Source organism: Hyla sarda, chromosome 4 (assembly GCF_029499605.1).
Source record: "Hyla sarda isolate aHylSar1 chromosome 4, aHylSar1.hap1, whole genome shotgun sequence".
Classification (NCBI taxonomy): Eukaryota; Metazoa; Chordata; class Amphibia; order Anura; family Hylidae; genus Hyla; species Hyla sarda.
In genome coordinates, this window is record NC_079192.1 from 158,878,936 (window position 1) to 158,901,668 (window position 22,733).

Here is a 22,733-nt window from a genome sequence, read left to right on the forward strand (position 1 = left end):
ATGAGGAAACGTTAAAAAAATAGGAGGAGTATTTGTTCACCGTTGTCATGTCTGTTGCACCTCACCTTTTTTTTTGCTGCTTTTAAAGGGAATAATAAAGTGGACATTTTAAAGGGTTAATCCGGCCAAAGACATCTTACTCCCTATGCAAAGGCGTGACGTGATAGAATGCAGGTGCTGCACGGAGATTGCGGTGGGGATAGGGGATAAGATGTCTTTGGCTGGAATACCCCTTTAACTGTCAGTGCTGTATCTTTGTGATTTGGATTATCTTTGAACAGTTGGAGAGGACCGAGTATACAAGCATGAGGAAGTGAGCGATATACTACTATTTTATATTGATTCTTGTATTTAACTAGTACAAAATACATTTCCAGGTACCAACCTATGCTAGGACCATTACTCAGACCCTAGAGTGCTTGCACAGCAGTGTTAACCAAGAGTCAACCGGCGTAATGACTTTTACAAATTCACAGAAAATAACTGTAGAGCAAAGGGCATCTTTCAGGTTAGCTCTTTTGAAAAAGCAAATAGTTTCTTTTAACATCTCGTAACATTTCCTTCTGCTGGGATTAAAAGGTATATACTGAGATTTATAGCTGTACACTGAACTCAACCATTACTTCTGCTCAGAAAGGTTTCCTACAAATGTGAAAGTTAATTTCTTGCTGTAATTCAAATATCAATATGTTTTTCTCCTTCTAGCACAGACAAAAAATGTACACAAGCTTCATATTAACTTCTGTAGCCTAAAAAGTCCCAGCCACTGCGGGATTCTGCAAATAATGTGGCACAGCATTATTATTCTTATTGATGTAATGTGTTCCTTCTATGGCAAAGCCGATGCATCCCCCGGGGTCTAAAGATTATCTCCGCACAACACATTTTGTGACTGCAGGCAAGGGGAATATATCCATCGTGAGAAAACAAAACTATAATTGGTATATAGCAGAGACTAGTGAGAGTGTGTCATAATGGAATCAGTTTTATTAAGAATAATCTTTTGGCACAGGGAGGGATTGGAGATCTCACAATGGCAATTATAGCCGGCTCAAACACTGTCTATCTAAAGGAGGCATTTCATCAGAATTAGGGCATGCCGCACCATCCTGGGCTCCGGAGGCCGAGGGAAAACAAAATCTGTGAATGGAAATTGTCATCAATGAGGGAGGGAAATACGATTCAGTGCCCAGTCTTATATTTACTACATTCAGTATTACAGCTCTACAGAATTAAATGTGTCATACATTTCCAGAAAAATCTGGTTGTGCTGCAGTTGGCCATATGCAGTAAGTACTTCTGAAATGCTGCTGTTGATCTGCATCTTTTCTTGTTGTTTTTTTTTTTTTTTACTTACCTACTTTTGCTATTTAGCTAGAGGTCATTGAAACAACAAAGGTTAGCTGCAGCATTTCAGAAGTATTTGAAGTACAAGTAAACAAATACCTGGCACTGGTCCCAAAGTGAATCAAGTCCATTCAGACAAATGGGAGTATATAGAGAGAGTAATACATCAGCTGTGGCAGTGCTACACGTGAAACATAAATTCCAGTAACGTGTAGGGATACAGAGAAACATATACGGAGCACTCACCAAGTAAGCTTGATAGAAGATCTTTATTTCAATGTAATCCAAATAGATAAAACTCTTATTCAGTGGGGAGCAGAGGTAGTAGCATGCATCGGTTGACGGCAGCCATTTCACTCACAGATGCGTGTCATCAGGCCCTGATAACATGCCTCTGTGCGTGAAACGGACGCCATCGCCCGGTGCACACTAATGCCTCCGCTTCCCACTGAATAAGATTTTTATCGATTTGGATTACATTGAAATAAAGATCTTCTATGAAGTTTACCTGGTGAGTGCTCCGTATATGTTTCTCTCTATAACTACACATTTCAGAAGTATTTACTGCATATGAACGACTGCAATGTATTTTCACCCTTAGGGCCAATTCACATTTGCAGCAGCCTCCCATTGTTATCAATGGGATTTTGAAATTGTGGGGATAACTTCCGCAGAACTCTGTGCAGGCTGCATTGACAGTGCAGGTTTGTGCGGTCCTAGAATCTCTGTTTTGTTGTGGCTGACCATTTGGAGTATTTTGGAAATGCTGTTGATAATCTGCGATTAAAAAAAAAACCGCAGCTTAACAGCAGCATTCAGAAGAACTTACTCCATATGACCAAACGCAACACAACCACATTGTACGTGCTTACCTTTAAAGACACAGCACTAAGTTATGTAAATCTACTCCATCATAAAAGTATAACTCGAGCCTTGAAGAGGTGGTCTTTTGTTAATCAGGCTTCAACTTCATCAATGCATAATAGTTGTCCAAAATTCTAATGTATTTTCTCAGCATTGTCACGACCCCTGTCACTGGATGGACTCATTCTAGTTTTAGCAGATAAACTGTTTTTATTGAGGGTTTGTCATGCATCCAATACTTTATTACAATATATTATGGTAGGCAAGAGCTAGCAGTGTACATGTCACTGGTGTACACTGCAAGTCAATGGGGTGTTATATATCTCAATCATACAAAGCAGAGAAAAATCCTTGAAGGTTTTATGGCATTCTGTAGCCATTGTGAAAAAGGGTAAAGGTGGCAAAACATTTGTTTGGCAGACAGCAATCTCACCTGATCTTCCTATACACATGAGCATACGGCACAGACAGAAATGCTAATGTGTTCTTAATGTGGTTGTAAGTATATGTCCTTCCTTTATATTTCCCATTTCTTTTTAATACACTTATGGTTTTGTCTCAAAAATGGCAGTTGCAGTTTTCCAAAGAAACGCAAAAAAAAAAAAAAAACCTGTGTGGAAACCGAGCCTTAGACAGACAGACAGTCCTTCCAAAGTTAACAGGTTCTGCTGACTTATAATTAATGCGTATGGGGACCTGAAGCCACCAGAAAACTGCTAGGAAGTTAACTTAGCTTGGCATCAACTGCTGCCAGAAAGTTGTAAATGGTGCCAGATTTGTAAATGACTTATATTTAGAACTAATAATCTTTCCAGTACTTATCAGCTCTTGTATGCTCCAGATAAATTTATTTTCTTTTTAATTGTTTCTGTCTGACACCTCTGTCCATGTCAGGAACTGTCCAGAGCAGGGTAGGTTTGCTATGGGGATTTGCTCATACTTTGTTCCTGACATGCAGAGAGCAATGCGGTCAGACAGAAAAGAAATTAAAAAAGAAAAAAAAACTTCCTGTGTAGTATACAGCAGTATTGGAAAGATTAATAGTTTAAAATATAAGTAATTTACAAACCTGGCACCATTTACAACTTTCTGGCACCAGTTGATTTAAAAAAAAAATTTCCACCAGAGTACCACTTTAAAACCAAAAGATGCCAAGTCAAGTTAACTTCCTATCAGTTTTGCTGGTGGTTTCAGGTTCCCATACACATTAATAAAAATTTTGCAGAACCTGTTAACTTTGGAAGGAATGTCTGTCTGATTTTTAAATAGAAGTAATTTAAGAATCTGTTTAACTTTCTGGCACCAGTTGATTTGGAAAAAAAAAAAATTTCCACCGGAGTACCCCTTTAAGGTTTTCCTTGCAGGGTATGCTTTCTAGGCGAAGACGTTTTCCCCAAACTCTATTTTAATGTTCTTGAAGTTCACTGGGACATAGCACCTGCAATAGTATTCTCAACCCAATTGTGTGAACTAGTTGGGTCAAGAATACTCAATGGGCAAAAGGGTAAATAACTGCAAACAACATCAACACTACATACACTGCAAAGCACCCAAACATTTAACTCAATTTCTCAGAAATCCATAGTATCCTACACAGAATTAAATGATTGCCTTTATACCATGAATGAGCCAAATGTCTTATTACAGATGACACAAGTCAGAATGCAGGACAACCTCTGGTGATACCACTCCAGGGACACTCCAGGCAGACATTAAAGACATGTATCAAAGACACTGTTGTATCATGAGTTTCCATTGTAAGGGCCTTTGATGTCCACCAGTATAAGAAAGTGGAGCTCGGCAGCATTAGCTATAGCTGATCTCCCAGAATATCTTGTACACTTTAGAAAGAAAATCAAGAAAGTGAAAGCTTTAGATCTGGGAAAGGCAACATTTCAGTTTTACGTATGAGAAAGCTTCAAATAGAAAAGCCATCTTAGAATAGCTTTTTGAAAGAATCCTTTCTCTGGTAAAATGAATGTATTGTCCAACAATAAAGAATGATTTACATTTCAGGGAAGAAGGGATGAAAGTACATTTACAGTTTATATTTTTCACCATATTTTTCTGAATATTTAAAATAGGCTTATGTGGTAAAAACTCCTTTCTACATGAAATTGCTACTCCTTCTAGCTCTAGTGTTTCGGATATTAAATACATTACTTAGGAAAGTCTCAACTTCTATAGCTCCATTTATGGTATTGCTGAACAGCCAACTGTTTAATCTCTTATAGCACAGTTCCTTGACTATGTCTCGCCCAATGCTGTGGTATGACGACACGGAATCATTGCTACCCTTTTTTTTTCTGAAGAGAAAGAGACTAAAGTATTATTCACAATACTAAATGCTAAGAGTCCACGTCCATATGGTCTTACAGCCAACCCTATGAATTCCCCCTCATCACTCTATGAAGCAAACTACCTACCTCTACATGGTAACACTTCTCCCCCTAGCCCCACTGTATATCATGCCTCCTTACTTTGTTGTTTCTAACATATATGATGATCTATGGGCAGAACTCCGGGGATCTATACTAATAGATTCTTATAAGGTACAATTTGGTGACTTTAATACCCACGCCCGCTCACAGATCGCATTTTATTTTGTAGTCTTAAATCTAAATTACTATCCTTGCCTCCCCTTTCTTGGCTTACAAAGTACCTGGTCCTTCATTTCTTACCAAAACACCTATTTACCTACACACCTGGAGGTAGGAAATCAATGCTGCCTACTCTATAGAGGAGGTTGCAACTATTCTAAAACGCTTCATGAGCTCCTCTTAGTGTCAGAATTTAGGAGAACTCATTTAAATGACTGACCTCCTGATTGGCCGGACAGGCTTAACTTGGTTAATGAAAACTCCTGTTGGTGGTTGGTGGTTTCCTGGGCACATTATCTCATATGTGAATATCTTGTCTGAAATTGAACCATTGCTAGTTTGCCATCCTTTTACACAAGAAAAACAAAAATGGGATTGACTATACTACTTTGGGCTCCTCATTCTGCTTCCTGTCCTGGGAAGTTGGATTTGGCTGCTCAAATATTAATGGCTGTAAAATGATTGATCACTGCTCTTTAATGTCCTACTAAACTTTTCATTGCAGCTTGGGTGACTAAAATGGATGCCCTGAAATGAATGGAGGCATTAGTGTGCTGGGAATCTAAGTCACACAATGCCATTCTTGAAATGTGGGCCCCAAGGAAGACCTTTAGAGCACCCTCACTCTTACAACTCAGTGCACCCATTGCTAAAAAATGTGAAGGATACATCATCTCATATTGTCTTTATTTACTTTTTTCATATTGTCTTTATTTACTTTTCACTGATATATGTCTGACAAGGGTACCAACATAAACTCACTCTCGCCCCCCCTCCCCCATTCTACCCCCTCCCAATCCCTCCCCCATTCTACCCCTCCCAATCTCTCCCCCATTCCACCATCCTTCCCCACCACTTCCCTATTCCACTGCGACACCAATGTATCATTTCACCACCATTTATACCCCTTCAAAATGTAATTTATGTTAACTTACATCTTCTGACTCGAACACATGACATATCATCTTGTACTGCTTCTTTCCTTCCTGAGCACCTGGAGTAGTTTCTATACAATCTTGTGAAGCAGATCTTGGCATCCGACGTCTTGCCATTAAGACAACAATATTCCCAATGTCAGCAATATATGAGATTGTCCTTAGTGCATGGTCCATCATTGTTTCCTGTTTGTAGAAAATAATTTTAAAAAAGCTTAGAATCTGATTTACACAAGTATGCAGCAGCTCAAGGCTTCAAAGTTATAAAGTAGGCTGTAAAATAGCAAATTGTAACACAGCAGAAATAATCTAGTTGCTGTGCAAGATAGGAATGAGCTTATTGGCAAAAAACTATACATGCGTACCTTACGCAAGTGTTCCCCAACCTGTGGCTCTTTAGATGTTACAGAACAACAACTTCCATCATGAGAGAGTTGCAACAGCTGGAAAGTCACCAGTTAACCCCTTCATGACCCAGCAAATTTTTTTTCCTGGCTCACATTTTTTTTCTCCTTACCTTCGACATTAGGGCTTAGTTTCTGCATGACACGTTATACTTTCCACTGATATACTTTTTATCATACAATGTATTATAAAGCCAGAAAAAAATTATATGTAGGGCAAAATTGAAAAACATAATGAATTGCACAATTTTGTAGGGCATTCATTTTTTCAACATATGGCAAATCTGACATCTTAAAGGGGTACTCCATGCCTAGACATCTTATCCCGTATCCAAAGGATAGGGGATAAGATGTCTGATCGCGGGGGTCCCGCCGCTGGGGACCCCGCAATATAGCATGCGGCACCCACCTGTTTCTGCTCCAGAAGCGCTGGAGGGTCTGAGTCCCGACCACTGGAATGGAAGATCGTGACGTCACGACTCCGCCCCCATATGACGTCACGCCCGCCCCCTCAATGCAAGTCTATGGGAGGGGACGTGACGGCCCCTCATAGACCACTTGAGTTTGGGCCTGGCTGGCACCAAGGGTGATTGCCAGCATCTGTGGGTGGCCCTGTGAGTTTGATATAGATGGAAGTAGGCCCCCAATCTTACCACGCACCACATTAGCAGATGCTTAAAAACCAGTTAACCTGTTATCCTGGTAGTTTTCAGAAAAAAAGACCACAGGACGAGGCCTACATCAAAAACCCAGACTAAGATGAAGCAGTTTGGTTCCACAAACAGAGAGAGTGTTACTCCTCAAAGTGAAGAGCTCTGCAAGAAGCACATTAAAGGGGTATTCCAGCCAGAGACATCTAATCCCCTATCCAAAGGATAGGGAAAAAGATGTCTGATTGTGGGACCCCCGCAATCTCCCTGCAGCACCCGCATTCTATGCAGGGCTGCTGATCCAGTCTCAGAAATCTGTGTTTCTAGGACTGAGATGTGACGCCCCACCCCCTCCATTCAAGTCTATGGGAGGGGGAGTAATTTATTAAATGTTACCAGAACAGTAGAAAAACGAAAGGATGTACTCACCCGTGAGTCTTGATAGCAGAAGACTTTATTAATACATCAGTACAGCACACAGGTGGGTAGGCACAGAGGAGCAACCTCGCAGCGACAAGCTGTTTCCTGCGCACAAGGCGCACTTCTTCGGGCAGCCCGTAGAAGTGTGCCTTGTGCGCAGGAAACAGCTTGTCGCTGCGAGGTTGCTCCTCTGCGCTTACCCGCCTGTGTGCTGTACCGATGTATTAATAAAGTCTTCTGCTATCAAGACTCCCGGGTGAGTGCATCCTTTCGTTTTTCTACTGTTCTGGATATTACCTTTCTATGCTCCAAGGATTGCACCCCCGGCACCGCAGGAGTTGTGTGAATAGTCACTGACTTTCTGTCTGGGATAGGTCTCATTTGGGCAGCAGTGCTGGACTTCTTCTTCTGTTCTTACTTATTAAATGTTACATTTTTGGGCCATGTAACAGTGATTTCTTTTTAAACCTATGGAAGGCTCCAAAACGTCAACATTTTTGAGCTGCTAAGTCTTGTCACAAACCTTAGTGGAAGAGTAAAATGAGGTAAGCAGTAACATGCTGGGAGTTACAACACATTGTAACAAAAATTGCTAAAAGGAAGCCCGTCAAGCATGGTGTGACCGGCTCTTCTCCAGTGGAATAGTTTGTGTTCTCATTAAAACTTCAGTGTTACTGTATTTTAGCAGAGCTCAGTTTACTTTTTACACATAAAGATGTGACATATTTTTATTTATGTCAGGCTCCCTGCAAAAGTGTAGATGAGAAGATTATACAGCTGTGAAATGTCCTATCTCTCTCCTCCATGCAGGCAGCGGGCATAAATCACCATGTTATCGCTCTGGCAGCACCTACTGCTCTGATTTTCTCTTGGTTTGCTGACTGTGGCCTTCGTGTCAATTGGTGTGTACTGTTTCAATATTAAGAGATGGTAACTAATGTGACTATTGTATGGAGCCAATTGTATTTATTCAGTGTAATGTGTAGAGATAAGCTGTATTATGAATGTCTGGGTGAAGATAAAATACAGGATGGGAATAGTGACTTTGTACCATGACAAATAAAAGATGGATTGGAGTAGACATTTTCACAGAGAGCTGAATTCATTGTGAAATCTGTTGCTGCACCTATATATTTATTTCCTTTCAGGGCCAAAGTCAGTAGTTAGTAGTCATTAAACATTTTTATTATGTATTTATTTAGTAATTTATATATTTGTCAGTGCATGTTATATTATTATATATCACTATATGGTAGCATTATTTTGTTGCCGTGTGAAGGTAACCTGATTTACTGTATTTTGCATGGCACATTAATGCATATCTATCCATGTTTATACTGTTCATCTGCCTTTATTCATTTCATATGTAGCTATTGTATATACGGTTTTAAATCAACATATGTCTGGATCTGGGTAGGTATTTGTGATTTTCAGTAGGATCTATCCATGAATTATTTTCGGGGTGGCAAGAATACAAATGATGTGACACTATTATCTGTTGTATCAGTTGTCGCATTGATATAAGACAATGGATGGAAAACGTGCATCATCCCATTAAGTAAGAAACAAAAGGATGACTGTGCTGTCTTTGGTTTTACACAGAGCGGTAAACAATTAGAGTAATTTTGTTGCTCAAATAGAACAGCTCTGACAAATTCAGCTCTGCTAAATCAATATATTTTAAAGCCCAAAACACTTCCTACTATCATCCCTTTATTGTAGGATGAAACTACTTTCTTGAAATTTTACTTCAGACTCATCAGCAACAAATATAGCAACAAACATTTTGCATTTTGATGTTTTTGTCTCTTTTACTTTGGTGGATTTATGAAACGGCTCACGAAAAGACAATCCCTGGGGCATTAACGTCACAGAAATGGAATTTCATGAAGAGGTTCTTCAACTAGGCTGAGCTTAACATCAATCTGCAAAACAATTTCATGGGGTGACAAAAGTAAAAACAAACACAGCTATACACCATGGAATGAATCCAATGTGCCTGTGTGCATTTCATTGTTTTGAGTGAGATACCAATTGGGAAATTCTGAAAGCTTCTGTCTGATAAGTAAAATGATACAATTTTCTGTCCCTGCCAATGTCAAGAAGTATTGTTTGTCTGATGGTTCTGGAAAGCTCACAAAAAAGTGATGCCATACTCATCTGTGTCAAGCTGGTATTTATCAGCAAACAGGTGAATATCTAGAAAACATCTGAAAGCTAATGTGTTATATCTTAGATTAGTTGAATAAATAATCACACAACATGTCGTCACAAAACACAGACCAAAATAAATAAGAAAAAAATGATTTAACTATAACATAGGGGTAAGCAGGTCCCATCCTGCAGGTAACCTGCTACTGCTGTTATTCCTGAGAAAGAAATTGCCAGTTGCTAAAAAGTGAATCTTATAAACACTGTCATTTTTAGGTCCTGCATACTGAGCTTATTGAATATATATATATATATATATATATATATATATATATATATATTCCCAAGGAGAGCAGCACATCAGTGAAAACAAATCAGAGGTGTCAGCAGAGAGCACTGTGGTCAGACAGAAAAGACATTCAAAAAGATAAGAACTTCCTGTGGAGCATATAGCAGCTGATAAGTACTGGAAGGATTAAGATTTTTAAATAGAAGTGATTTACAAACCTGTTTAACGTTTTGGCACCAGTTGATTAAAAAAAAAATTCCATAGGAGTACCCCTATAAGTCTTTACTAAAGGCAACATTTGAGCTTATACTGCATGCTGTCTTATTGTTGACTTAAATGTATAAGAGTATGTAGTATACGGTCAGTGTTTCTCTACATTTATAATTTTTTGTATCTGTCGGGAAAAAGGATATTTTTTTTGCTAAAAAAAACAAACACTTGTGACGATTAAAATGTGACAGTGTCCTCGGTCACATACTCAGAAGACAGAAGATTGTTGGCAGAAAAAGACCACATCTAGTCTGCCCTATATTATTTCCTATTTATCTTTAGGATAGACATTCTGTAAAAATGACATTACTATGCAGGATTTCTCAATTGATGTGCATAACTGCCTTACTGCTTAGTGAGCTTACATGCTTTATATTCTAGACAGTATGGACAAAATAACTAGAACACCTATTTTTACATAGTCTGGTTTAATGGACATGCCTGCCATTACTGATATCAACCCCTTTTTTCTTCAGTCAAGTAGCTGATTATCACTATTAGGGTATGTTCAGACAAGCGGATCCACAGCGTATTTCATGCTGCAGATCCACTGCCAAAGGACCGCTACAGGTTGCCTTTATATGCCGCTACGAGCAGACAAGCTGCGATGCGCGAGTTGCTACATGCAAGCACAGTATACTCGCACATCGTGACTGCTCTCGGCATAGCTCAGGGAACCGGGGGAGCAGCCGCAATGTCTGCGAGTACACCGCGCGGCGACTCGCACATTGCAGCAGTGTGCCTGCGAGTAGCGGCGTAGGTACATCTGAGACATCAACTAGGGGTCCTTTAGCAGTGGATCCACAGCATAAAATACACAAGGCATCCGCTCGTCTGAACATACCCTTACTATGAGTTTTAAATGGTGTTGGTTCACCTTTGGCAGGGGCATCTGTGACCTGAGTTGCTGAGATGATGAGTGTTTTGAGGTCTACTGTTTTTTCTATCATATCTTAGGCTCCTTTCACACTATACTATTGCTCCGTAACAAAGATCCGTTACAATGTCCCGTTAAGAAAACCCTTAAAAACGGTTGTTAAAATATCCCATTCATGTCTATTGGATTTTTTTGATTATCTGTTCTCACCCGCTATAGCCCGTTATGAATAACGGACGTTATTTGTGACGGGTGAAAAAACATTACATGCACAAATTTTTCTCCCATCACAAATAACATCCGTTATTCATAACGGGCTATAACGGATGAGAACGGATACTAAAAATCCCATAGACATGAATGGGATTTTTTAACGGCTGTTTTTAAGGGTTTTCTCAAGGACCAGCTGTCACGATGCCGGCTGGCAGGTAGTGGATCCTCTGTGCCAGAGAGGGATTGGCGTGGACCGTGCTAGTGGATCGGTTCTAAGTCACTACTGGTTTTCACCAGAGCCCGCCGCAAAGCGAGATGGTCTTGCTGCGGCGGTAGTGACCAGGTCGTATCCACTAGCAACGGCTCACCTCTCTGACTGCTGAAGATAGGCGAGGTACAAGGGAGTAGGCAGAAGCAAAGTCGGACGTAGCAGAAGGTCGGGGGCAGGCGGCAAGGTTCGTAGTCTGGGGAGATAGCAGAAGTTCTGGTACACAGGCTTTAAACACACAAAACGCTTTCACTAGGCACAAGGGCAACAAGATCCGGCAAGGGAGTGCAAGGGAGGAGACCAGATATAGCCAGGGAGCAGGTGGGAGCCAATTAAGCTAATTGGGCCAGGCACCAATCATTGGTGCACTGGCCCTTTAAGTCTCAGGGAGCTGGCGCGCGCGCGCCCTAGAGAGCGGAGCCGCGCGCGCCAGCACATGACAGCAGGGGACGGGAACGGGTAAGTGACCTGGGATGCGATTCGCGAGCGGGCGCGTCCCGCTGTGCGAATCGCATCCCCAACGGCCATGACAGAGCAGCGCTCCCGGTCAGCGGGACTGACCGGGGAGCTGCAGGGAGAAAGACGCCGTGAGCGCTCCGGGGAGGAGCGGGGGCCCGGAGCGCTAGGCGTAACAGTACCCCCCCCCTTAGGTCTCCCCTTCTCTTTGTCCGGTAACTGCCTCCCCTGGGATGAGGACACCGGGAAAGGATGGAGGGATTCCTCAATGGCAGGCAGAACAGCAGGAGTAGGAATGGGGAGAGAGGGCAGAGGGCGAGACCTGGCACGGGGCAGTGTGACACCAGGACGAGGGCCATGAGGGGACACAGAGGCTTGCCTGATGGGACTGGGAGGGGGGGAGAGGCATTTCCTGTGGCAGGCAGAGTCCTTAATGACCTTAGGGGGACCGGATACAGGAGGAACCACAGGGTCACGGCAGGGAGTACTGGGAACCGGTTGAAGGCAGTCCTTGGAACAAGAGGGACCCCAACTCTTGATCTCCCCAGTGGACCAATCCAGGGTTGGGGAATGGTGTTGAAGCCAGGGTAGTCCAAGGAGAACTTCAGAAGTGCCATTAGGAAGGACAAAAAATACAATTTCCTCGTGATGAGGTCCGATGCACATTAGGAGGGGCTCCGTGCGGTAACGCACGGTGCAATCCAACCTGGCTCCGTTGACCGCGGAAATGTGGAGTGGCTTGACAAGACGGGTCACCGGAATGCGGAATTTATTCACTAAGGACTCTCGAATAAAATTCCCAGAAGCTCCAGAGTCCAGGCAGGCCACGGCTGAGAGGGGAGAGCTGGCTGAAGTAGAAATCCGAACAGGCACCGTGAGACGTGGAGAAGCCGACTTAGCATCAAGAGACGCCACACCCACGAGAGCTGGGTGCGAGCGTGCGTTTCCCAGACGTGGAGGACGGATTGGGCAATCCACCAAAAAATGTTCAGTACTGGCACAGTACAGACAAAGATTCTCTTCCTTACGGCGATTCCTCTCTTCCAGGGTCAGGCGAGACCGATCCACTTGCATGGCCTCCTCGGCGGGAGGCCTAGGCGCAGATTGCAGTGGAGACTGTGGGAGAGGTGTCCAGAGATCTAAGTCTTTTTCCTGGCGGAGCTCTTGATGCCTCTCAGAAAAACGCATGTCAATGCGAGTGGCTAGATGAATGAGTTCATGCAGGTTAGCAGGAGTCTCTCGTGCGGCCAGAACATCTTTAATGTTGCTGGATAGGCCTTTTTTAAAGGTCGCGCAGAGAGCCTCATTATTCCAGGATAGTTCAGAAGCAAGAGTACGGAATTGTATGGCGTACTCGCCAACGGAGGAATTACCCTGGACCAGGTTCAGCAGGGCAGTCTCAGCAGAAGAGGCTCGGGCAGGTTCCTCAAAGACACTTCGAATTTCCGAGAAGAAGGAGTGTACAGAGGCAGTGACGGGGTCATTGCGGTCCCAGAGCGGTGTGGCCCATGACAGGGCTTTTCCAGACAGAAGGCTGACTACGAAAGCCACCTTAGACCTTTCAGTAGGAAACTGGTCCGACATCATCTCCAAGTGCAGGGAACATTGCGAAAGAAAGCCACGGCAAAACTTAGAGTCCCCATTAAATTTGTCCGGCAAGGACAGGCGGAGGCTAGGAGTGGCCACTCGCTGCGGAAGGGGTGCAGGAGCTGGCGGAGGAGATGGTTGTTGCTGCTGTAGCTGTGACTGTACTTGCTGTAGTTGTGACTGGAGTTGCTGTGTCATGGTGGTCAAGTACGACAGCTGGTGATCTTGTTGGGCGATCTGACGAGCTTGCTGGGCGACCAGCGTAGGGAGGTCAGCGACAACTGGCAGAGGAACTTCAGCGGGATCCATGGCCGGATCTACTGTCACGATGCCGGCTGGCAGGTAGTGGATCCTCTGTGCCAGAGAGGGATTGGCGTGGACCGTGCTAGTGGATCGGTTCTAAGTCACTACTGGTTTTCACCAGAGCCCGCCGCAAAGCGGGATGGTCTTGCTGCGGCGGTAGTGACCAGGTCGTATCCACTAGCAACGGCTCACCTCTCTGACTGCTGAAGATAGGCGAGGTACAAGGGAGTAGGCAGAAGCAAAGTCGGACGTAGCAGAAGGTCGGGGGCAGGCGGCAAGGTTCGTAGTCTGGGGAGATAGCAGAAGTTCTGGTACACAGGCTTTAAACACACAAAACGCTTTCACTAGGCACAAGGGCAACAAGATCCGGCAAGGGAGTGCAAGGGAGGAGACCAGATATAGCCAGGGAGCAGGTGGGAGCCAATTAAGCTAATTGGGCCAGGCACCAATCATTGGTGCACTGGCCCTTTAAGTCTCAGGGAGCTGGCGCGCGCGCGCGCCCTAGAGAGCGGAGCCGCGCGCGCCAGCACATGACAGCAGGGGACGGGAACGGGTAAGTGACCTGGGATGCGATTCGCGAGCGGGCGCGTCCCGCTGTGCGAATCGCATCCCCAACGGCCATGACAGAGCAGCGCTCCCGGTCAGCGGGACTGACCGGGGAGCTGCAGGGAGAAAGACGCCGTGAGCGCTCCGGGGAGGAGCGGGGGCCCGGAGCGCTAGGCGTAACACCAGCAAAACATCTAAAGACAGAATTTGCTGTGATCAAAAGTCAAAGCTTGATGCAAGGCACAGAAGAGCACTTTATCAAATTTTAGCCAAAAAATACAAATTACTGCAGAGTTGAATGCAAGCTTAAAGGGGTATTCCAGGAAAAAACTTTTATATATATATATATATATATATATATATATATATATATATATATTGTGAGACAGTGACAGGCAGAGTTATTGAGGGAATGTATATTTCTCCTAGGATGCTCTCCTATGCTGCTTTAGGCAGCTTGTGGACAGATACGTGTCACCGAAATGCCTGGGTTTCGGTGAAGGAAAACCGAAGTTATGCGTGTCAGTGATACTATGTTACTGGCACATTCTAGTTGTAGTATAGCGGATCCAACCCGCTTAATCCGGGTCGGTTTTTCCTGGAGTGACCAAGTGCCGGGTGGGAGGTCACTCCCACATACCAGGTGAGGCTGATTGCAGGCTCTATAAACCTGGGATCTGCAGGCCTGTGTGCGGCTGCTGGAATACTAAGAACCATGATGTAAGTGGCCGTGGTCTACTGTTTTGGTTCACGTTCGGGGGCACCTAGTGTGTCTCTAGTATAGTTAGGGTCGTACCTTGTTTAGTCAGAGCTCAGCCGAGCAGGTGTTTATTTTGTATGTTTGGCCTGATGTTAAGGCCGTATTATTGTGTTGACACTTAAAATAAACCCAGGCACAGCCTGGACTTGGACTTTACCTACAGTGTCCCTGTCTCTACTTGTGAAGCCCAGGCTGCCAAGCGACATTTGATGCGGTCCCTCTCACATATGGTGTCGGATGCGGGCAAGGAGACTCTTAAAGAGACATACACGTGTTAATGGACATTTGTAGCAACCGTTGCTAAGGACAACAGGCGCTTGGAAAAAGTGTTGAAAATCTATGTCCTGGATAAAAGCTGCAGCTGCGCAGCAATCAGAGACAGCCAGGATGGATGAACTTTTGAAACAGCTTATCCAAGCTAACAGTAACCTCCAGCTGATGACCGCAAACCAGCAGAAGGTACATGAGGAGGCCATGCGTGCCCAGGCGGAAACCAATGCCCTGCTGATAGAGGCTAACCAGCTTGCATTAAGGGAGCAGCAGCACATTAACAAGCAACTCCAAGAGCAAGTCCTGGCTGTGGCGCAAAGTGTGCAGAGGCCGCCAAGCTCGCTTCCCACCACTCGTGCTGCTGTACAGTCGTCCATGCAGAAAATGACGCTCACCGATGATGTTGAGGCTTATCTCATGGTCTTCGAAAGAGTGGCAGAGCGAGAGAAATTACCCGTGGCACAGTGGGCTGAGGTAGTGGCACCTTTCCTGACCGGCGAACCACAGAAAGCCTATTTTGACTTCGGCGAGCAAGATGCCCAGGACTACGCAAAATTAAAGGGTGAGATCCTGGCTCGTTTGGGGGTGAACACCAATGTCCGGGCCCGACGTGTGCATAATTGGACCTTCTTTGATCACCTACCAGCACGCTCCCAGATGTACGACCTAGTCCACCTGGTTAAAAAGTGGCTACAGCCAGAGGAGTCTACGCCAGCACAGATAGTGGAAAAAGTGGTTTTGGACAAGTTTGTCCGCTCTTTGCCCCCGGAGATCCAGCGCTGGGTTGGACAAGGCAACCCCAAAGATGCGGAGCACCTTGTAAACCTCGTTGAGAGATATAAAGCAACCGAGGATTTACTCCAGACCACACCTCCTGGACGGTCCAACTCCGGGAACAGCAAATCGTCCGGAACCTCCGGTAAGACTGTTCCATGCATAAGGGGGGTGAAAAATGTCCCAAAGGGAGGTGGTACACGAGGGGAGGGCACAGAGGAGAAAATGGGAACTAAGTGGACAGTACGGACCAGGCCAGAGTCACAAGGGGATCGGGGCCACATAATATGTTGGCGGTGTCGTGGACCTGGGCATAATGCAACAAACTGTCCCCTTACCGTTGAGCCAATGGAGTGTGACTCAGCAAGGCGGAGCTCTTTGTTCGCACGGCCGGTTTGCTCGGCAGGGACTGTATTAGAAACTGAACAACAAATGTGTCATATCAAAGTGAATGACCATCCTGTAGAGGCTCTACTGGACTCTGGGAGCTTGGTCACACTGGTGCACGCCAGCCTGGTGGACCCTACATCATTTACTGGACATGTTATAGGGGTTCTGTGCATTCATGGGGACACCAAGGCGTACCCCACTGCCCTAGTAAAGCTAGAGACTCCATGTGGACTCGCCTCTCATGAGGTGTGTGTTGTGAGGTCCCTAATGCACACAGTAATCCTGGGAAGAGACTTTCCCCTGTTTTGGGACTTGTGGCAAACCAAGGATTCATGTATTATAAAAAAAAAATAATGTTGGTAATGCACGCCCTGTTGTTGAACCAGAACCGTTTGACCCCGATGCTATGGTTCAGACTGTAGGGGTGACTCAGGAAAATAGTGATGATTTTCCCCTAGCAGTTCTTGCAGGTGAAACTGAGGAACAGGAAGAGGTGGCTGCAATTCCTGAACTGGGGGTCTCACGGGATAATTTTGGGACTGCCCAGCTCAGAGATCCCACCTTAGTGAAAGCTAGGGAAAATGTTAAGGTTGTGAATGGAGAACCTCAATATCCCGGGGCTGATACAGTGTTTCCTCACATGGCAGTGAACCAGGAGTTATTGTATCAGGTTGACAAGGTCCGTGGGGAGATAGTGGAACAGCTAGTAGTGCCACAGCCTTTTCGTAGAATGGTCTTAGACCTTGCTCACAACCATGTGTTAGGAGGTCACTTAGGGACCGAAAAGACAAAGGAGCGCATCCTTCAAAGTTTTTTCTGGCCAGGTGTACATGTTGATGTAAAGCGGTATTGTGAGTCCTGCCCCAAGTGTCAGCTAACAGCTCCTATGCCCCACTACAGAAGTCCCCTGATACCATTGCCCATCATAGAGGTACCGTTTGAGAGGATCGCAATGGACCTCGTTGGCCCAATAGTGAAGTCTGCCAGGGGCCATCAGTATATATTGGTAGTGGTAGACTATGCCACGCGTTACCCTGAGGACATACCTTTACGAAATACCTCCTCCAAGCTTATTGCCAAAGAGCTGTTCCATATGTTTTCCCGTACTGGCATACCAAAAGAGATCCTTACTGATCAAGGGACCCCCTTTATGTCCAAGGTCACAAAAGAGTTATGTAAGTTGCTTAACATCAAACATTTGCGTACATCAGTATATCACCCCCAAACTGACGGTCTTGTGGAGAGATTTAATAAGACGCTAAAGAGTATGTTAAAAAAGGTGGTTGGGAAGGATGGGAAGGACTGGGACTGTTTTTTGCCTTATTTAATGTTTTCAGTCCGCGAAGTTCCCCAGGCATCCACAGGTTTTTCTCCCTTTGAGCTAGTTTATGGTAGACGTCCACGGGGTCTCCTTGACATTGCCAAAGAAACCTGGGAGCAAGAGTCCACACCCCATAGGAGTGTGATTGAACACATTTCTCAGATGCAAGATAGGATTTCTGCAGTTATGCCCATAGTCAGGGAGCACCTACAGCAAGCCCAGGAAGCTCAAAGCAGAGTGTATAATAGGTCAGCCAAAATAAGAAGCTTCAACCCAGGTGATCGGGTATTAGTTTTGGTACCTACTGTAGAAAGTAAATTCCTGGCCAAGTGGCAAGGGCCTTATGAAATCATTGAAAAGGTGGGAAATGTAAATTACAAGGTGTACCAACCAGATAAACGTAAGCCGGAACAGTTGTACCACGTTAACTTAATTAAGCCGTGGAAGGACAGGGAGACCCTGACTGCAGTGAGCATACTCCATAGTAAGGCCCCAGATGTGTATGTGTCTGAGTCCCTGTCAAAGTCTCAGAAACAGGAGACCCTGGAGTTCATACAGAGAAATACTGATGTGTTCTCTGAATTGCCAGGGCGTACCAACGTCATAAAGCATGACATTTTGACTGAGCCAGGGGTAAAGGTCAATTTGAAACCTTACCGGGTCCCAGAAGCTCGTGGACTAGCTATATCAGAGGAAGTTAAGAAAATGTTGGACCTCGGAGTGATTGAAGAGTCAAAAAGTGAATGGTCAAGTCCTATAGTGCTCACTCCAAAACCGGATGGCTCGTTACGCTTCTGTAATGATTTCCGGAAGCTGAATGAGGTATCAAAGTTTGACGCATACCCAATGCCGAGGGTAGACGAACTAATTGAGAGACTCGGTCATGCCAGATATTTCTCTACCCTCGACCTGACTAAAGGCTACTGGCAGGTTCCCCTAACCGATAGGGCCAAAGAAAAGACAGCTTTTGCTACGCCAGATGGACTGTTCCAATATGTCTGCCTACCATTTGGTTTGCATGGGGCTCCTGCCACCTTTCAAAGGTTGATGGATATTATCCTCAAGCCCCATCGTCACTATGCATCAGCATACCTAGATGACATCATTATCTTTAGTGAGGACTGGGATAGACATCTAGCGAAGGTACAGGCTGTACTTAATTCTCTTAGAGAAGCAGGGCTGACAGCCAACCCTAGGAAATGTGCTTTGGGTCTGGAAGAAGCCCGATACCTGGGGTATATAATAGGTAGGGGCATCATAAAGCCTCAGGTCAATAAAGTTGAGGCTATACAGGGCTGGCCACAACCCACAACAAAAAGACAGGTGAGGGCCTTCCTAGGTATTGTGGGTTATTATCGTCGCTTCATCCCAAACTTCGCAAGTATAGCAGCACCTCTTACAGATTTGACAAAGAACAGTAAGTCTGTCATGGTCTCCTGGAATCCAGAGGCAGAAAGAGCATTCCAGGTGTTAAAATTAACCCTTTGTAAAGAGCCAGTCCTGATCACCCCTAACTTTAAAAAAGAGTTTATTGTACAGACAGATGCGTCTGATGTGGGACTAGGTGCAGTACTTACCCAGGAGGTAGGTGGAGAAGAGCATCCAGTGACGTACTTAAGTAGGAAGCTTACACCTGCAGAGAGGAAATATAGTGTTGTTGAGCGGGAGTGTTTGGCCATCAAATGGGCCCTTGAGTCCCTCAAGTACTATTTACTGGGTCGTCACTTTAGGTTAATCACAGACCACTCTCCGCTAACTTGGATGTCTCAAGCCAAAGAAAGAAATTCCAGGGTCACGAGGTGGTTCCTGACACTACAAAATTTTAGCTTTTCAGTGGAACACAGGGCAGGAAAGCTACAGGGCAATGTCGACGCACTTTCAAGAGTTCACTGTTTGATGGCTAAAAATGTCCGATCCCACAGGCTCGAACAGAGGGGGAGGGTATGTGAGACAGTGACAGGCAGAGTTATTGAGGGAATGTATATTTCTCCTAGGATGCTCTCCTATGCTGCTTTAGGCAGCTTGTGGACAGATACATGTCACCGAAATGCCTGGGTTTCGGTGAAGGAAAACCGAAGTTATGCGTGTCAGTGATACTATGTTACTGGCACATTCTAGTTGTAGTATAGCGGATCCAACCCGCTTAATCCGGGTCGGTTTTTCCTGGAGTGACCAAGTGCCGGGTGGGAGGTCACTCCCACATACCAGGTGAGGCTGATTGCAGGCTCTATAAACCTGGGATCTGCAGGCCTGTGTGCGGCTGCTGGAATACTAAGAACCATGATGTAAGTGGCCGTGGTCTACTGTTTTGGTTCACGTTCGGGGGCACCTAGTGTGTCTCTAGTATAGTTAGGGTCGTACCTTGTTTAGTCAGAGCTCAGCCGAGCAGGTGTTTATTTTGTATGTTTGGCCTGATGTTAAGGCCGTATTATTGTGTTGACACTTAAAATAAACCCAGGCACAGCCTGGACTTGGACTTTACCTAAAGTGTCCCTGTCTCTACTTGTGAAGCCCAGGCTGCCAAGCGACATTTGATGCTGTCCCTCTCACAATATATATATATATATATATATATATATAATCAACTGGCTCCAGAACTGGCTCCAGAAAGTTAAACAGATTTGTAAATTGCTTCTATTGAAAAATCTTAATCCTTCCAATAATTATCAGCTGCTGAAGTTGACTTGTTCTTTTCTGTCTGGCCATAGTGCTCTCTGCTGACATCTCTGCTTGTCTCGGGAACTGCACAGAGTTGAATAGGTTTCCTATGGGGATTTGCTTCTACTTGGGACAGTTCCCGATACATGTGTCATCAGAGAGCACTTAGACAAAAAGAACAACTCAACTTCAGCAGCTAAAAAGTACTGAAAGGATTAAGAGTTTTTAATAGAAGTAATTTACAAATCTGCTTTACTTTCTGGAGCCAGTTGATATATAAGTTTTTTTCCTGGATAACCCCTTTAAGGGCACCAGTATCAATGAAAACTGTCAGGTATGAACTGATCAAAGATAATATCCATGGCGGAGCTAAGGTAGCCAAACCTTTATTTGAACCAAAATGGTGCAAGGACCCCAAAATATGGACACTGGAGGAATAAATAACATGTAGTATAGTCTGATGAGTCTAGTTTCACAGTTCTTCCCAATTTCGATTATGTGTATGTCTGGGATCCAAAGGATAGGGGATAAGATGTTTGATCGCAGGGGTCCCACCACTGTGGACCCCCAAACATCCAGTGCACAGAGCAAACTTTGCTCCATGCCAGATGTCTGGCCCCTCTCGTGACGTCACGGCCATGCCCCCTAAATGCAAGTCTATGGGAGGGGGCGTGGCGGCCATCACGCCCCCTCCCATAGACTTGCATTGAGGGGGCATGGCCATGATGTCACAAGCAGGGTGCGGCCGTGACGTCACGAGCCTCCTGCACTGCACCCAACGCTCCTGTACCCACCATTGCCTACAAACACAAAGGCTGCTAGGAAAAAGCCACCACTGAAATGAAAATGTCAGGGAATTATTTTAAGTTTTCTTGTCAATGGGAAATTGAGGCCGGGACCTGGAAGCTATGTTATTAGTAGTCTTGAGTTTTGTAGGTAACTACATTACATTTTTATAGTCAAGGTAAAGAATAGGTTTTTATGTTGACAGTTTTCGTACTTGAGTCTACTGCCACAAAACAAGTAATAAGTCATCCGAGCTGAGCCCAGTGTTCACACAGTTTAGTCAATAAAAAATGTCACCTCCCTTAGTAACCTCATTTCTGTATTTGCCACGACAGAGCACAGAAAAGATGCATTGTATTCAAATAAACACTGCTGTCCCACATGCTGATAAATATCTCTTACACTGCTTTTGCATTATAAAGGGAAGGAAGATGAATGAGTCACAAATAAGACAGAATGAGCGCGGATTGAAGGGCCGCAATTAAGTTCATACTTCATGCAATAATTGACCCTTTTGTTACAATGTCAGAATATAGGAACGACAGGAAAAAAAAGAAAAAAAAACATGTCCATTTTCATCACTGTAGGTTTAATACTATGGACTACTGACAAATCTGTTTGATCTAGAAAAGCCAAGTAAAGCTAAGGATTGTGGGAAACTGCAAACATAGCAATAAGGCAAAAAATAGCTATGAATTAAATAGCTTCTTATCTCAATAAGGTCTCATGCACACAGCCATATTCAGTAATAATATACAGTTATACAGTGGTAATGTATTCCAATGGTGACCTAAATGTATCTAAAACTGCTTCAATGTGGTCTTTTTATTTACAATATGCAGGTTTTTCATTTACAAAAATCACAGCATGCATCATCAGATGCGGCATATCTGACAACATTCTCCCAGCCAAGACAGTGTCTCCTCTATATAAGGGGCAATGGAAGCCACACTGGCTGTCTTTACGGTATAGACAATGTTTATGGCACATGTAGGTTATCTTCATAAGTACCACCCAAGTCCTGCTCGAAGCTTTGGAGTATGAATTTAGAGACTCTGACAGGCATTTATCAAGCGATTTAGTTAATTTTTCTTTACTAAAAATGTTGCACAAATGTCGCACCTGCGACTACGCGATTTTTCGTGCGACATTTTGACTGGAAAGCGAGAAAAGCAAGTTTTCAAAAACTTAACTACGAAGTAATAATTTTAAAATGGACTACGGGTAGTCAGGTATTTATTAACTGCGACAGTCGCAACAAGGTTAAAAATTTACTAAAATTACTCCAGCTCAAACATGGAGCAGAAAAAGCTACTACCAAAGGAAAAAAGAAGAAATTGCTTACGGGAAAGAAAATTATCAACAGGCTGAAACCAGTTGATAAATAAGTCACACATAAGCAACAAAAAAAAAAAAAGTAAAGAAAAAAGTAGTAAAAAAAAAGGAATACATAAGCAAACATTGATAAATGTCCCAATCTGTGTCCAGAGGTAGCTTATTGCCTCATTCCGTGCTTTATGGACTATTTCCTGGGGATCACATGGTTGGGGCTATCCAGAAGGCCTGGCACCTTATGAACTGTGAGAGGGAAGCT

The 22,733-nt window shown here is 44.2% G+C and overlaps 1 protein-coding gene across 3 annotated transcripts in view; it reads right to left on the reverse strand.

Annotated features, from left to right (window-relative positions):
* The window catches only part of APBA2 (amyloid beta precursor protein binding family A member 2), a 435,861-nt gene that overhangs the window by 69,735 nt on the left and 343,393 nt on the right, over positions 1 to 22,733 (reverse strand). For all 3 annotated transcript variants that reach the window (XM_056572513.1, XM_056572512.1, XM_056572511.1), the window contains one exon: positions 5,747 to 5,932. In XM_056572513.1, coding sequence (XP_056428488.1) covers positions 5,747 to 5,932 — 186 coding nt within the window. The remainder of the gene's footprint in view (positions 1 to 5,746; positions 5,933 to 22,733) is intronic.